We start from the raw sequence: 16,619 nt of genomic DNA, 5'->3' as shown, positions 1-16,619 counted from the left end.
GTTTTTTTTTTTTTTTGGTAGAACTGATATATTTTTTCAGGATTATTTGATGAATAGAAAGTTTTTTTTTTTTCTATCAATGTAAATGTCTTTACTGTCACTTTTAATCAATTTAATGCATCCTTGCTGAATAAAAGTATTAATTTCTGCCATTTGTTTCTAAAATTGTCATAGATATCCAGGTGAATAACGTGGGTCCAGCAGTGATTGCCCTGTAATGTTCCTATGCATTGTGAAAACTCACTTTCTGTTGCATTGCTAAAATGATGTCCTTCACCCTCTGAAGTCTGTATGATTGCTTTCAGATAACATCTTATAATCTAGGTTGTAAGAATCAATACTAGCCAATCAATGCACATAATGCATATAAAGATGAGGAAAAATCCCTTGTCAAAAGTAGTGTATGAATTCACCTCAGCTGTGTGACTGTTTAAATATGTTCTTGTGGAAAGAAAACGTGCCTGTGTGGGCCTAGACACTCACGAGAACGCTTACATTTGGTTCAATTCCATATTCAAGTGTAAAATCCTCTGCAGATCCTTTGCAAACCTTATTGAAAATTCCATTTCACGTTATTTCACCAGTGCTGTTTCCACTCGGGGGCTCTTGTCTTATTCCAGTTCCAGATATATACATTACCATCCCAGTGTAGCCCTACAGCGCTACAGGTTTGAAATTAAGGATGAAATTAAGTTGAGCAAAACTAATGATGGTTGGATGAACCCTGCTTCTTATTCCCATTTATGGTTCCAGCAGAATCCAAACCATGATTGATGCCGGGCCAGCACCACATATTACTTCTGGCTATACACACAGTGAAGCTTGTGTTTGTCTCACCTGAATGGCTGAGTGATGGACTGCGTGTCCTTACCAACGATGTACGTTAGTCAAAATGGAGCCTGAAGACTTGGCACGCATCTATTCTAATGTCTCAGAAATGGCATGTAAGGAAAGCCCTGCATGTGCTGATGTGGTAGTCATGTGGAGATTATTTTTGTTGTTTTTATGCAATGATTAAAGGGGTGGTTTACTGCTTTTTTTCTTTGCTTGATTGTGTTTATGGGGTGCAATATAACATGTCTTCGTGTTTCGTTTGTTAAAAAACGCCTTATTTTTCATATATTTCACCTTTATTGTAAGCCGCTTTCTCCTCTGTCATTTGAACGACCGGTTGACTTCCTGATTCTCTGAAACCACTCCCTCAGAAACAGGCAATGGGCTCAGATTGGTTAGTTGGGCTGGTGTGTTGTGATTGGCTAAACTGCGTACTGCACATTGTCCGGAAACTTCACGCCCATTACCTTCACGGGCGACAGTTGCATGTGCTGCGGTCAAATGTAAATAATGGTGTCAATATTGCCGTAACAGTTTGAGCCAGAATCAGACCCAGAAAGCGGTAATGAAGAGAGTCAAGCAGAACTTCCGCAAGCACGGCTCTTACAAACGTTTCTGAATGGAAGTTTGCTGTTGTGATTACATATGATTTTTTGAAGTTTGTACACGTTTGTCTTATACACACAAAATAGCATTTAACTAACTGGCTACTAAAGCCAGCGTTGGCATTTGTTTACGTCCTTGATAAAACTAAAACATTACGTCTGAAATTATACATGCAAATACATTTAAAATTATGAAATCTTACTTACAGGTTGTGGCCCAACAACTGTTACCTCTGGTTTTAAAGTTGGAACTGCTCCATGTTTTAGTAATAATTTCTGTGTGAATCCGGCATTGAACTCCTGTAGATTCTGGAAGCTGTCTTCCGTAAAATGCGCAGCACAGAGAGCTAAATTAGGACTGTAATTGTCAGGAATATAATCAAACATAAATTTTAACCATTGTTGACGAACTACAGCATCCGTAGGAAGCCCGAACACAGAAGACCTGACAGCTGGGTGAGAATAACACCATTTCGACGGCATGGCTACAACTCTCCACTATAACTCTTCCTCTTCGACAAAGCCGCAGAACATGGCCTTGCCCCCTCTTTGGCATGTTCCGGAGGGAGGGGTTGATGCAAATGTATGGGTTTTTTACGTATGCAACCCGGGAAGTATCTCGTTGTAGTCCCATATGAGTCGTTTTTGTAGGCATTAAACTTCCTGATTTTTAAAAGACGATATCTCCGCTTACGTTGAACTTTCAGCGCAGCAACTTTGCAGATACTGTTCATGCACCAACAGCAACATTACACACTATTTAAAATGACAAAAGTGAAATCGCAGTAAACCACCCCTTTAATTTTTGCAAATTGAAAACTAAATGGCAAAAACAACAACAACAACAGCAACAACAAAAAAAAACATTGGAATTGAGCACCATGCTTGTATTTCGTTTTTTGTTTTGTTTGTTTTGTTTTGTTTGTTTTTTTGTTTTCTACTTACATTTTGTTTTTGTCTTTATTATTATTATTTTTACATTTTTGTAATTTTTTATTTATTTAAATATGTTCATATATTTTAGCCTTTGGTTTTATTTATTTAGTTTTTGTTGTTTTAGTAAGTCAATTTAAACTTTACAAAAATGAGAAATGTCATGGCAAGCTGAAATAAAAGAAGTTGAAGTTTGTATACATATATATCAAATTTCAGTTAATATTTCAGGTATTTTTAAAATATATCTATGGTTTGTATTAGTTTATATTCAGTTTTTTTATTATTTTTTTTTATTTAGCTTATTATATAATAATTTTAGTACTTCAGTTTAAACTAAACCAGAGCCTTGAAATAAAATAAACATTAACTGAAATAAAATAAAATATTGCAAAGAACCAAAATAATTAAGTAAAGAAATAAAATTAAAATAAAAAAAGCTTAAGTAAACTTATTTCATTTCAGTTGTTAATGCAACAATTTTCATTTTTGTTTAGTTTAGAGCCATTTAAATGTCTGTATTCTATTATGAAGTTTTAGTTTTTTAGTTTGGTTTGGTTAGTACTTCAATTTAGACTAAATGAAAATAAGAAATGTTGCTGAAATGTAGCTGAAATAAAATAAGTTATAAAAGTTTAAGTTTTATTTTATTTATTTATTTTTTATTAGGCATATGCAGCTTAATATGCTTAAGTTACTGACTATTTCATGCAAACATACAAATCAGAAGTCTGACCCTGAAGGCTGTAGCCCACATGTGGGAATTAAAGTTTCACTAGGTGAGAATTTTAAACAGGCTGCTGAAAATCTGATCCAAAGGTTCGAGGTTAGATCATTCAACCAGCAACTGTAATTGAACTGAATGGGAATACTAACAAACAGCTTTCTCCACATTATAGGTCTCCTTGCATACTAGCATATAAATCAAAAACAATCCGTTTTACAGTTTCATGTCTTTGGAATTGAAAAATGGAGTCAGAAGACCGAAGTCAAATCGCATATGGAAAACATAGGCTCAGTGAGTGGTCATATACTGCCCTCTTTCTTCTCTTTCTCTCACATTTCATGCAACTCTCTTTGTTTCGTGAACATAATCTGCCATCTAGTGCCTGCCACTGCACCAAAGTGACTGCAAAAATATGTGGAAACATAATGTGGAATAATAAAATATAGTATGATATAAATCTACTTGCAATCTAGGAGAAATGGATAGATTTTCTCCTCATCATCTGTCTGAAATATGCTTTTTTAGATTTTAAGTTTAAATGCACAACCTGCACCAAATCCACCTTCGTTAACATCTGACTGAGGTTGGACAAGCTTTAATAAAATCCCTGAATGGAATACACGGAGCCAAATGAAGCTAATCAGCATTCTGCTCAGTGGAGGGAAGCGAGCTGTGGGATCTGCCCTATGCCTTCTACGTGGGCCAAAACGCATATGAGCCAATGGGACAGTAATTAGAGTGAGGAGGGCAGCGGTGGTGTCTACCTTTATTAATTAAGTGCAGAGAAGCTGCAGATGTCACTCAAGAATCCAGCAGATGAGATGAAATACACTCAAGAGCCAGATGTGTGAATTATTGATGTGCATGTGCACGCATGACAGATGTGCGTAACTCGTTTGAACTAAGAAACCCAACTATCTCACAGATTCTGCTATAAACATCATGCATACAAGCCTATGGCTATAATCAATGCCTGTTTCATGAATGAATCACTCTTTTAAATCAGTTGTTTTTGCAGGAATGGTTTCTCTTCCTCTCTCTCATTTGATTGATTGATTGTTTGTGCAATCAGTGCCTTGCATTATATAAAATGTTTCTCTTGTGTAATAGACATAAAACGTTTTTATTTATTTTTTGTTTATTCATTAGGCCTATACTGATTTAAGGTTACAATTTAGCCTACATATAAGTAGCGATAAGGGTAAGTCATAATTTCTTTTAAAGTTTTATACCATTTTAATAATCTTTTGTGTGGTTTTGTAAGTTTTTTTTTTTTTATGAAGATAATGAAATGTAGAAATAATAACAACAATACAACAACAACGTCTTCACCATCAAATGGTGTGATACTTATTTTACAAAACAGTCTACATATATTTCATAAAGTTTCCCGATTAATAAAAAAATCGCATGATATATTCATGCTGCACCAGTAGATGTCACTGTGAGTTTTGATTTTTTTAGACCAGAGCGTCCCTCTTGAGCCACCGTTGCCGGTTTATATTACGCCTCCACGCGGAAGTCCCGCCCCTTTTCCCCCCTCGCTCGCGGGACGTGTAAGTGTTAGCACTTTAGCTCTATCAAACGAATCCATGTAAATCTGCATCGATCCGTCAATATTCACATCTCAGACATATGTGATGTGAAAGAACTAGTATAAATGTGTCATTTACCGAAATATTTGCCGGAAGCTGTGTAGAATAGTATTGTAATAAAGCCTGTTTTTCTGTATTGCAGGGTCGAGTCGCACCTCAAACAAAATGGTGAGTTTGTGTTTATATTTTGCATTAGCGTGTTTGTATTAAATGGTAAAATATAGAGTGCATCAGTTTTAGTGACATTTGTTCTAAAATGTTAAATTAAAATGGAATTAAAAGTAAAATCACGGGATAGCAGAAGGCGGCTAATGGTGGGGAAATAGAGGATTGTCACGCTGCTGGACAACCTAGAAATGTTAGAGAATTTTTATGAGCAGTAATACCGTAGTGAAACGGTCTAATGTTCAAAATATTAAAAGCTTATATTAAAGAAACAGTTACTATTTTAAGATATTGAAATAACTAAGTACCAACGTGTAAATGTCGAAGTGCGTCTAATATGTGGTGTTCATCTTCACAGCCACGCAAAATTGAAGAAATCAAAGATTTCCTGCTTACAGCAAGGAGGAAGGATGCCAAGTGTAAGTTTGATTTCTAATAAAACAGTCATAGTTCATTTATGACTGCTGCATGAGGTTTTTCTTTTTTTTTCTTTTCTGCTGAAGTGCTGTATGTATATATTTCTTTAAATTGTGACATGGTTTGTTGCTGTTTGGTGCATCTTTAAAGTAACTGTTATTCACTTTACTGAAGGCAATGCATCACAGTCCTGGAGGACTGCACATTTCCTGTTCAGAGACTCCTGAGCTGATGCTACCTGTTTTAGACATCCTGAATGTTTAGTTTTGTGGTGTTACAAGACCAGGATTGAATAGGACAAAATGTTGAATAAGAACAGCATTTTGTTGTGATATGTTAATGTTATCGATATTGTAAATTTCACAGATATTTAGAGTTTTAACCATATTCTGCATTGACTACTACAAAAGTATTTACTAATATTGATGGATGTCTCTCTAAATTCATGTGTTTTGTTCCAACAGCTGTCAAAATCAAGAAGAACAAGGACAATGTGAAGTTCAAGGTCCGCTGCAGCAGATATCTGTACACATTGGTCATCACAGACAAAGAGAAGGCTGAGAAGCTCAAGCAGTCCCTGCCACCAGGTGAGTCTTCAAAAACACCACGTCAAACTGCTTAATATCAATCAAGATAGAACCAAATCCATAAACTGGTTGTTGCATTTGTGCAGCATAATGCTTGTGCAGAAATTTGACCAAGCTTAAGGATTTGTGCTAAATGTTTGGTTGTAAATGATGTTTTGGTTTGAAAAAAAAAAAAAGATCTTGGATCTTTTAATGTGAAGAGTAAACCTATAAACAAAAGAAAATGTTAACATTTCCAGGCCTCCAAAAGTAAGTCTTTAATTTTAAGGTTGTGTGTTACTGTTTAGCTCTTAAATATTTTATTGATGGTTGAAAAAGCTTTTTTTAGATCCTTATATTGCTTACAACTGACTGGAAAGTCATGGAAGTGCTGTGATCAGATTTTTGAGAAGTATGCAAGATGTCCAAACACTTTGGGCCTGTTCTGTGCCCACTGTGCATTTACACGCTTGCTAGAACAATGATGGACCAAGTGCTGGGTTTCGCATCACACAGAGACTTCAGTTCCACCGGTTCACTAACACTTACAGCTGTGTCAGTTCTGGACTCTGTCCCTTCAAGGATTACTGTAAATATCACCCATCTCTCTCTTGTTTCAGGTCTGGCTGTGAAGGAGCTGAAGTAGATGTCTCTCTTGTACAAAATGTTGTAATAAAACTGGGAAAATTAAGAGTGGTGTTTTGTTTGTTTCTATGCTTTTCACACTTTAGGACCAGCTTGATATCAATATTTTATAGTAAAGCGTCTGTGTGCTTATTTGGGTTGTACACTACCTTTCAGAAGTTTGGTGTTAATACTTTATTTTTATTTATTTTTTTATTTTTTCTGCTTCCCCTGATACTTTTATTCACTTATTCTGTGAGGAAGGACACATGAAATTGATCAGTAAAGATTTACATGGTTACAAAAGATTTTCAAATGTGATATGATCCTGTACCACAAAACCAGACATAAGGGTCAATTTTTTGGAAACTGAGATTTATACTTCATCTGAAAGTTGAATAAGCTTTCCATTGGTGTATGGTTTGTTAGGACAATATTTGGCCGAGATAGAACTATTTGAAAATCTGGAATGTAAGGATGCAAAAAAAATATATATATATCAGAATACTGAGAAAATCGCATTTAAAGGTGTCCATTCTTCTTAGCAATGCATATTACTAATCAAATGAAGTTTTGGAATGTTTACGGTAGGAAATTTACAAGATATATGAATGATTTTAGCATAAAAGAAAAATCTGTAAGTTTCATCCATACAGTGTATTGTTGTCTATTGCTACAAATATACCCGTGCTACTTATTGACTGGTTTTGTGGTCCAGCCAGGGTCACATATTTACTGCGGCTTTTCTGTTATGAACATAAATGTTTCTTGAGAACTGAAGGCTAGAGTAATGGCTATGGAAAAGTCACTTTTGCCATCACAGTAATGTTAACAGTTTTAAATACTAAAATAGAAAATGTTTCTTTGAAACGCTAATATTTCACAATATTACAGCATTAACATTTTTTATTAAATAATTGCAGCCTTGGTGAGAATAAGACTTATTCCAAAAACATTAAAGTCTTACTGACCCCAAGTTTTTGAATGGCTGTGTACTTTGTTACTCTAGGGAAATTTTTATTGACCTCAAACTTGGTGTTTAGGCCAAAAGGTTTGTTAATTTAAGACCTTTAATGAATTGTCAAAGCATTTGATTTGTATTATCTCAAACAAGCTACACCCTTGTAAATTTAATACTTCTTGCAGATTTACTGTAGTTTAATTTACTTGTTTAGAAAGGCCACGGTATTTATATCCTAGTTTGTCAACTGTGGTATTTGGCATAAAGCCAGTATAAACACGTTTACAAAATATAGATGTAATATAGCAGACACATTTTCTCATGCCCCTGATGTAGCCTTGTGTCTACCTTTCTTGGAAATGTAGCATTTTATCAGGGTATTTTTTTTTTTTTTTTGCGTGCGTGACATTTTCACTTTGTGACTTTAAACCTTTTCAAACAATGTTTAGAAATTGTTTTATGTAATCTCAAACTAAATGAAAAATAATACTGACATTTAGCAATGACTGGCATTCTGTTCAAGGTCATGAAACTACAAGGTGTTTATTAAGAGAATGTAATGCTGATATTTCATCAAATATACAGTTTTCTGTGCAAAACCATGACAAGAAGATTGACATTTTAACAACCTACTTAAGAACCTAAATAAGCAACATAAGGATATTGTGTTCTTAAACAATTCACATCTAAAATAACCTCCCTATGAAAATTAATGGGAAATTTCCCTTTCTTAATCGAAATAATTTTAATTTTTTTTTTTTTTTTGCGGTTACCAATAGTGTTTTAACATGTTTATAAATCATAAGGGACATTGAATCATGAAGGCATCGTTGATGTGAAATGTCCTTTATGTGTGTCATTATTTATTTGTTTGTTTATTTATTTATTGTTTATTTTGTACTGGCGTCTGCATTTACTTGAGTTTCCCAATAGATGGCAGCACTGCGTTAGATATTTTCAAATAAATTACAAAATTCAGCATTTACCTCGTTTTAAGAATATTTTATTCAAAGTGTTTAAAGCTAATCTCCAAAAGCAATAATAGATATTGTTTTCAATCTTTGCTAAATGTCGTTATTGACACAATTAGGCCACCATAAAAAATAAATAAATAAATAAATACAAAGTTTCAACAGAAACTGCCCGTCCATCCTCATCCTCATCCTCCTTATTCAAGCGCGACCCCGAGTCCCAATCGTGCGCTCATTCAAGCTCGCTCCCGAGTTTAGAGCGCACAACACGCGCAGGAATGGCTGCGGCACGAGACCGGGATTTAATGCAATAATTCAACATTTCCCGTCAATTCCCATGGTCTGCGATTTGGGGAAGTATTCAGAGATCTTCTTATGTCCCCTTCAGCACTTTTGTTCGAGTTCTCAGTCTCTCTAATGTCTGAATCCATGGCTTTTGTTTGAGAAGACAAGACAGCGGAGAGTAACCGGGAAAGAAACACCCAAATTGTCCGACCGTCTCTATCTGGGAAAGTGATTTATTCGTCTCGTCGACTGCTGAGGGATGTCGTCTGCACGGGTCGATTATATCGCTCCTTGGTGGACTTACTGGCTTCATCAGTTTCCTCACGTGAACCTAAGGTTTCAGCCGTTGGATCACACGTTTAAACCGCAAGATGAAAACTACCAGCAGGTCAGAGCTCCTGTTTTTGCTGTCATACAGAGGTTCACGGTTCAAACACAGTCATGATGGGCTTTATGTACTGCACTGTCACTCTTGTTCTCTGTTTGGGACTCCAGGTCGTTGTTCAAAAATATAGTATGTCGATAACACGTTCAGAAGTCCTCAGTGAGAGTGTTTTCATTATGTTTGTCGTCTTAGTGACCCCTTAAAAACATGAATGCAGTGTTGTAACGTTACATGTTGAGACACGCTCTAGTCAGTATTCTTGAATTTGTTAAATTGTTTTTTTGTTTTTTTGTTCCACAACGTGTTTCAGTTTGAGTCCAATGAAGTCCAACACAAGTGCTAATATACTGGACAACAGTATACTTTATGATTCAACAGAGCTTCAAGCTGTCATCTGAGTTTTGTTTTGGTCAAGTACTTAAAATAATTTAAAGGGAAACTAAGTGATTAATATTGGAATTACTTTGATTATTTTTTGTATAATTACCATTGTGGTCTCTGAAAGCCCAACCATGAAGGCTGTAAAAGTGAGTCTTATCAGAACATGAGACTAGTGTTATTTCAATATCATTGAGGTGCTGTCTTAGTCATAATTTTTGATTATTTTTTTTTTCTGTTTTCAAATTTAAGAATGTTGTGTGTGTTTGTCATTTTATTAGTTTTTGTTTGATTCATTTTAATTTCAGTTTAAATTTTAGTAGGCTACATAAAGTTAGACTGAAGCATTTAGCTTAAGCATTTTACTATTTAATTTCAGTTAACCTTTATTTTATTTCAAGTAGCAATTGTTTTAATAGTTTTAGTTAAATGTAATAACCCTGCTTCACACTTCTTTCTTTAACTGTCATAAAGGGAATCATAGTGTGAACAGTTCACATTGGCTTTGTTCTCTGTATTTCCACTCTTGTTTTTTGTGAGAGACTTCAATTCCCTTTAAATGGCATGGAATTTAACACTGAGGTTCATGCTTTTATGAGAAAGATTATAAGATTGCAACTTCATAACATTTTTCAGACATCCATAAAAAAGACATCTAATGCAATATGAATGATGAAATGCAATACGTTTTCAGATGCACCAAGTGTTTGATTGGTGTACACACTGTTTTTCGAACCCAAGAAGTAATGTTATTTTCCTGTATAACAGCCTCTTTTTGAAATGTGCATGTTTACTTTCTGGTTCAGCATGATTAAAACCTCAGTATTATTTATCTGCTGGGTTTTGGAAGCTCTAATAGGTGGCACATATTAAATAAATTGATTCTTTGTAGTCATTGAAGGTTGAAAATCACGGTCACATTTCCCAGCAGAACTGCATCTCATTTCGAACCAAACTGAGTTGCTAAAACACCTATTTCCCAGACTGCAAGTTGCTTGAATCTGTGCTGCACCTGTCTTTGTGAGCGTGATGGGGTTTTTCCGCTGACCTGTATCAACATCATGCTGATTAGAGATGGAGTGAGGAGGAATGTGAGAGAGGATGGAGGGACAGAATGCTCATTTCTGTAGCTGTCTGTTTCTATTAAGGCAGATGGTGTAAATGGAGGCAGAGCGAGACCAGATGCTGTGGTGTGAGATCAGGCTCTCACGCTGGGTCCTCCGCCGTCTCGGAATCAACACCGGGGCGTTTTCACATGGCCTGAGGGATCCTCCTTCATAACCCATTTTCCCCCAGTTTGTGAATCTAAATGCTCCGTTCCCGCTGACGCTGCGATTTGAATCTTAATGTAGCTTTTCAGCAGAACAGGAAACTGGTGGGATCTCTTTCCTCTGTGGGGTTTTAGGTTTGGCCTGGGAGATTGTGCATATGAGCTCTGTGCAAAGCTGAGAGACTATTGTTGTGCTTTACATCTAATTGCTAACGTTTATTATGAACGCCAGGCGGATGATGTGCTCTCTATAGAGATTCGGTGTGTTTAATCGTTACAGCAATTTAGCCGACACTAAATGTTCCAAATGATTAGGAGAAAAAGATCAGTTTGGATCCATTTTTTGTTCTGAATTTGTTCCATTTCATCCTTTGGATAGAGATTACAACATGTTTTTTACTAGTCACAATGAATTTACCAAATTACAAGGATGATTAAATTGGATCAGTATGCAGCAAAAAAAAAAAAAAAAAGAATAAAATAAAATAATCACATCCAAAACCTATATCTATCTATCTATCTATCTATCTATCTGTCTGTCTATCTGTCTATCTATCTATCTATATAAACAGTATAAAGTCAGTAGCAGTTATTAAATAATTTACTTGAATTTGTTATTATTGTTATTTAATAAATTAATAAATTAATTTTAGTTTTTGAAACATACTATACATTCCACAGAGTGTAAAATCTGCTTTTATTTATTTGTTTTTTTGCTTTCATTTCTTATTTGACACTGACCCAAGTGAAAATACTTCTGCTCTATGCTTAGATCTAGATTCCCCAATGAGCAGGCCCAGATGGAATCTGCAGATGCTTTTTGTGCATCTTCTGTGCTGATTTTGGGAGAAAATCTGTGGAATAAATTTAAACATGGTCCAATATTATAAAACACAGCTTGCTTTGTGGGATTTTGTGGATGCAGATCCCGTCTGGGTCTGTCAGTGAGTACAGCAACTAAGTAGACATCAGATCCAGAAAGGACCAATCATCAGGTTATGCCTGAGTGGATATGTGTTTGTGTGTTAGATCGGTCAAAGGTCATCTGTCCATATGATTCACTTATTTCCTGTGGGGATGAATTGCTAACAGCTGTTTTTTTTTTTATTTCTCTCCCCATCCCTGACAGAGGATGCATCTGTTTGGTTCACACCATAAAGAGCTGTGTGCCCAGCAATTTATTTAAAGACAGCTGCAGATATTTGCTTGCTGTTTTTGTGATGTTCAAGCAATGTGCCAACATTTTGAATAAAAACTACTTTTTTTTTTTTTCATTTTCTGAAGTGTTATGGATGTTTACTAGGGCGTTGTTTGTTGTTGATAGGTGTTTTTTTTTTTTTACTGGCCCACGTCAAAAGAGTTCACATGTGATGGTCATTAGATCTCTTGACGTCTCCACATCGAGCTGCTTGATTTGAGGGATTATTAATAGCATAAACTGTGCAAGATGAGTTAATTGCTTGTGTTTAATACTTAAGGGGCAAGTTCAAATCACTGAGCATAAGCAATACTAATAGTAATGGTTGCCTTAGCAAACACCGCTAAAAATGATGAGAGAGAAGGGTTATTATTTTCAGATGCAGATGGCCTCACTGACTCATACTGAAATACTCAGTCATCTGACATCTGACTCATCTGACCCTCAGGTGGAATGATGTGCTATTTAAGACAAATTTGAAATGGTATGGACGTACCCAGTGATATCACAGGCTGCATTCCATTCAATTTGGAATTTCCAGTGCAATTTCATCAGACCTTTCATCAGACCAAAATGTTAAAACCTGACTTTAAGATGTGGTCGTATGAACATGGCCAGGGGAGTTGTATTAATGATAAACAGTTTTTCCAAACTTGTATGACTTCATGAAAAGAGAAGAATTATGCTTGCAATCCATACAGTTGCAATGTGCTGCATGCAAAGAAAGGAAAAAACTGAGTCTTTTAGATTTCAAAAAGGATGCACCATTGAAGTGCTTTTTTGTTTTGTTTGTGGTCTATAGTCTTCTAAAGGCATGCAGTAGCTTTGTGTGATGATCAAGTCATTGACTGATATCTTCTGCTCCAGTAAGCTGTTTCCTAGAGTCTGCTGAATCATGGACGGATCACTCTGACAGGTGAACTGAATCAACAGATTCATTGAAAAGATGCATCAAGGAGAGCAAATTTTGGTTTCTTCCTCACACAAGGTGTGCTTGCTTTTTGCTCAGAAAGCCTCAGTGTCAAGTACGAAAATACAAAATTCTTTACAATTCTCCTTTTGTGTTTTCAATTCCTTGTTTCTTTCTCCCTTTTATGTTTCAGTTAACTATTTCAGTTCAGCAACTCTTGTCTTTTTATATATACAGTATATGTAACTACACAGTAAATGTAATCAGATCTTGTTATTTTGAGAAAGGACTGTTATTAGAGAGTCTTCCTCCATTTTAAATTTGTAGCTAAATCTGCTTGAATTTATGCCTTCAATATCAAATTGTCCCTTAGATTATAAACGGGTCGGAGCAATGTGAGGTATGTAGAGGCCATATTTTTCAGTATGACCAGTTATAGCCTATTCAGGGCATTACATTTGCACTTCTTCCAGCAGTTCTGATGTTTGGCCAATATTTCTTGCCATAACTTTGGCGTCAAGCCTTTTTGTTTGCTGAAAGTCCTTATTTATTGTCTCCCTTAGGCTCTGTTTTATCACTTCAGACCTGAACCATGGCACTTCAATTTTAGATGTAAGATGAGAGAAAAACCCTGGTCTTGATTTATCAGCCGTCTCTTCCATTATTTTTCTTGCAGGTCTGGTTGTGTCAGCATCCTTTTAGGTATCCTCTGCAGCTGATTCTGGGTGGGCCAGGTTTCTATAAAACCCACAAAGATTTTCTCAGTAAAAAACATAAAAATCCCAAAAAAGGATGTGAACGCTGTGTGGTAAACCACATTGACCTACTAAATCAGGCCGATCAGATATACCAGAGATCTACAGTTTGTTTTTGGGTAGTTTGGACGGAAATATTTAGTTTATGTTTGACATGGTAGTAAGTCAAGAGCTCATTGGCCTTTTGCAAGTAAGCAGTAAAGCTCATGCTTTAACATCTTGTCTGCATTTTGAATCCTTCCATATAGTAGCAAGACAATATTACCTAGTCTAATGATGGTGGTGTGGTCAAGTTGAGAGAAAAGACAATTGTCAGCTTGTGGTATTTGGGTCAGAAATGTTAGTAAAGTATTGGAAGTCTCAGTGAATAGTGTAATTGTACATAATGGAATGTATTGCATGTTCTCCAAGTCCACTCATAGTCAATACTGTTGCATCAGTCTCTTATTGAGATGCGTGGTAAGAGCATAGTTGTGTAATATTTAATTGTAAAGTTAAGTATTATTATTTTTTTTTTTATTACCTCATTGAGCATTTTAATATTAGTGCATTGAAGTGTGCATGTATTGCATGGTATTTTCATTTCCCAAACAGCTCAGAGACAGGCTGTTTCATCAGTTTTGTAATCCATCAGTTCATGTTATTTTTGAAGAAGCCTTACCTTCACAAAGGCTTTAAGATGTGAGGGGAGGGGGGGGGTAATAAAAATAAGTTAATATAAATATTACAAATACTGTTAAAAAGTTTGGGGTAGATGATGTTTTTGAAACAAGTCTCTTATGCTCACCAAGGCTGCGTTTATTTTATCAAATATACAGTAAAACAGTATGTGCTTATTTGGCGCTCAAGAAATATTTCTTATACTATTATTGTTTCTTAGTTCATGTAACATGGAATGCTACAGAGCCCTTACCATCTTTCTTTCTTCCTATCTGTCTGTCTTTTTTGTTTCTTTATTCACCCAAAGCCCATGACCTGCTCCGCTCTGAGTTAATGATGTCCCAGCTGTGAGGTTGGGGAGGTTCACTTGAGTGCACTGTGTTGGAAAAGCCCCCCAAGGTTGCCCCTGAACCCCTTACTCCCTTTCAAAAGCAACATAGGACAGACAAGGACAGAATCGAGTGAGGTTGACTGGTCCATTGAGGACCTTCCTGAAGGCTTGCCTTTGCATTCCTGTAAAACCCCAGTCATCCAGGCCCCCAGACTTCTGATCAGGAGGTTGATGTTGTCACTCTTCAGCGAGTGTAGATCTCTCACAGCTCCCAGCAGATGGGCGTCAGTGCGCTCCACACAGCTGTTCTCCACCTGCTGTGACCATCACATAGCTGAAGTTTGGCTCAGAACTTCCACAGAAAGCACATCCACCACTTAGCTGCACAAAATATGGCTGAGTCCCTGTTTGCATACTTCTACCAAGTACAAAAGTTCATATTGCACTGGCGATGACATACTATTGAGAGGTTTCATTCATATGGTATGAAATAACATTGAAGAACCATCTCAAACTTTGGACAATGTTTTATTGTGATGTTTTACTGTGACAAATCTGAAAGACCATCCAGACTGACGGCGTTTTGCAGAGACATTCATTTTTCATGAGTCAGAGATGTTCAGCCACATGAGTGACGGTGACCGTTGGAGATCCAAGTTGAGCTCCTTGGAAACTTGGCAACCTCTAGTGCTGTCAGTGTGAACTGGGCCTGAGATTTTTTTCCTAACTAACCATGACAAGTGACGAGACATCTTGGTTTCCATTTCTGTAGAATTGGGTATCCTTGCCCACTGTGGAATCTCATTGGTCTAAAATCTGCTCCTTAGGGCTGTATGTTAAGCATCAGAAATGTTCTGATTGGCAGTGATGTTGTCATATCGCTAAGAATTTTTGCTTTCAGTGTAGACAACAGTTTACATGTCACTGGAAACTTGTCAGCTTGTGCTTGGTTAGGACGCAGGATAACGGTTTATTACGTATAACTTTGAGTTTGTGTGGTAGATTCATATTTTGTAATTAATGAAAAAACAAATAGTTGAATTCAATATTGAAAGCTGCATTAGAAACAGTGATACAGCATTTATTTGATATGGAAATCTTTTGTAATATAAAAGCCTTTGTCACGTCACGTTTGATCAAGTTAATGCACACTTGCTGAATAAAAGTATTTAAGTAACTCAATTTGCATATACACACGCGCTTTGTTTTTTGTTTTTTTAGAAAAAATCAAATATGTAGATTTGCTAGATCAGGTCGGAAATAAAATGAGTAAGGAAATGAAAATTGGACTGTTGGATCACAGAATCTTGTTTTATACTAAGTTTTAATTTAATGATCACTTGCATGAATGCACACTTTAAAAAATCCACTGGAAATAGTACACAGTCTGGTCTTTTTCACACACTATTCTCAACGTGCTATGATTTGAGACACACTAATGCTAATATTGCATGCTATATAGGACACATAGGGTGGGAATTGGGGTTCAGCCTGTGTTTCCTATATTTGGCATGATCTTTTACACTAGATATAGTATACTGGTTTGATAAGTCTTAAGTGTTGTCCTAAACCTGTAGGGCTCCTCACTCTCAGACAAGCAAACGGTGTAAACTTTGAACAAGTATACTGTTGGAGCAGCTTGGTTTACATTCTTACATATCCCTGTCTTTCTGGAATTTCTAGAAATTATAGACCACTTTCCCTAGAAACCTGACCTGGGATCAGTCATCTATTTCCTCCATGAGAAAATATTCTGTCTTGGCTTGTTTAAAGGTCCCAAACTCCAGTATTTGATTCCTCTTGTTTGCCTCTATAGAGATCTTCCCTCAGGCTGCAAACAGTACTTGATTCTGCCTTGTTTGTTCCTCAAAGCTTAAAGGCTTTGTCTGTGGTACCTCATTCACGTCCAGTTGTACAGCCTGCTTATTCATGAGGACGGTGTGATTGGCGCTTGAAAAGGGTGTTTTATCCAGGCCGGTAGCCAGCTATGCTCAGGTTGAGCTGGATGTCAATGACCCCCAGGGAAATTCGGCCTGTGAATGCAGTGGA

At 36.3% G+C, this 16,619-nt stretch overlaps 2 protein-coding genes across 7 annotated transcripts in view; both read left to right on the top strand.

Moving 5' to 3' along the window:
- The first annotated feature begins 4,585 nt into the window (after window positions 1-4,585).
- Window positions 4,586-6,533, top strand: rpl38 (ribosomal protein L38). Its single transcript, XM_058793792.1, has 5 exons — window positions 4,586-4,655; window positions 4,837-4,862; window positions 5,218-5,278; window positions 5,741-5,863; window positions 6,463-6,533. Exons 2-5 carry the CDS (start codon window positions 4,860-4,862, stop codon window positions 6,486-6,488), a joined length of 213 nt encoding a protein of 70 aa, XP_058649775.1. The 5' UTR covers window positions 4,586-4,655; window positions 4,837-4,859; the 3' UTR covers window positions 6,489-6,533.
- Window positions 6,534-8,529: 1,996 nt separating this feature from the next.
- Window positions 8,530-16,619, top strand: part of ttyh2 (tweety family member 2) — a 61,303-nt gene continuing 53,213 nt past the window's right edge. For 2 of the 6 annotated variants that reach the window (XR_009273675.1, XM_058793529.1), the window contains exon 1: window positions 8,531-9,071. Coding sequence is in view for 5 of the 6 variants with exons in the window: in XM_058793529.1 (XP_058649512.1) it covers window positions 8,943-9,071 (129 nt within the window). In the remaining variant the exon portion in view is untranslated. Of the gene's footprint in view, window positions 9,072-16,619 lie in introns of all 6 variants that reach the window. The other 4 variants (XM_058793531.1, XM_058793532.1, XM_058793530.1 and 1 more) reach the window with 3 other exon arrangements.

This window comes from Onychostoma macrolepis, chromosome 12, assembly GCF_012432095.1.
Source record: "Onychostoma macrolepis isolate SWU-2019 chromosome 12, ASM1243209v1, whole genome shotgun sequence".
Classification (NCBI taxonomy): domain Eukaryota; kingdom Metazoa; phylum Chordata; class Actinopteri; order Cypriniformes; family Cyprinidae; genus Onychostoma; species Onychostoma macrolepis.
This window is presented reverse-complemented; position numbering and strand designations above follow the sequence as displayed.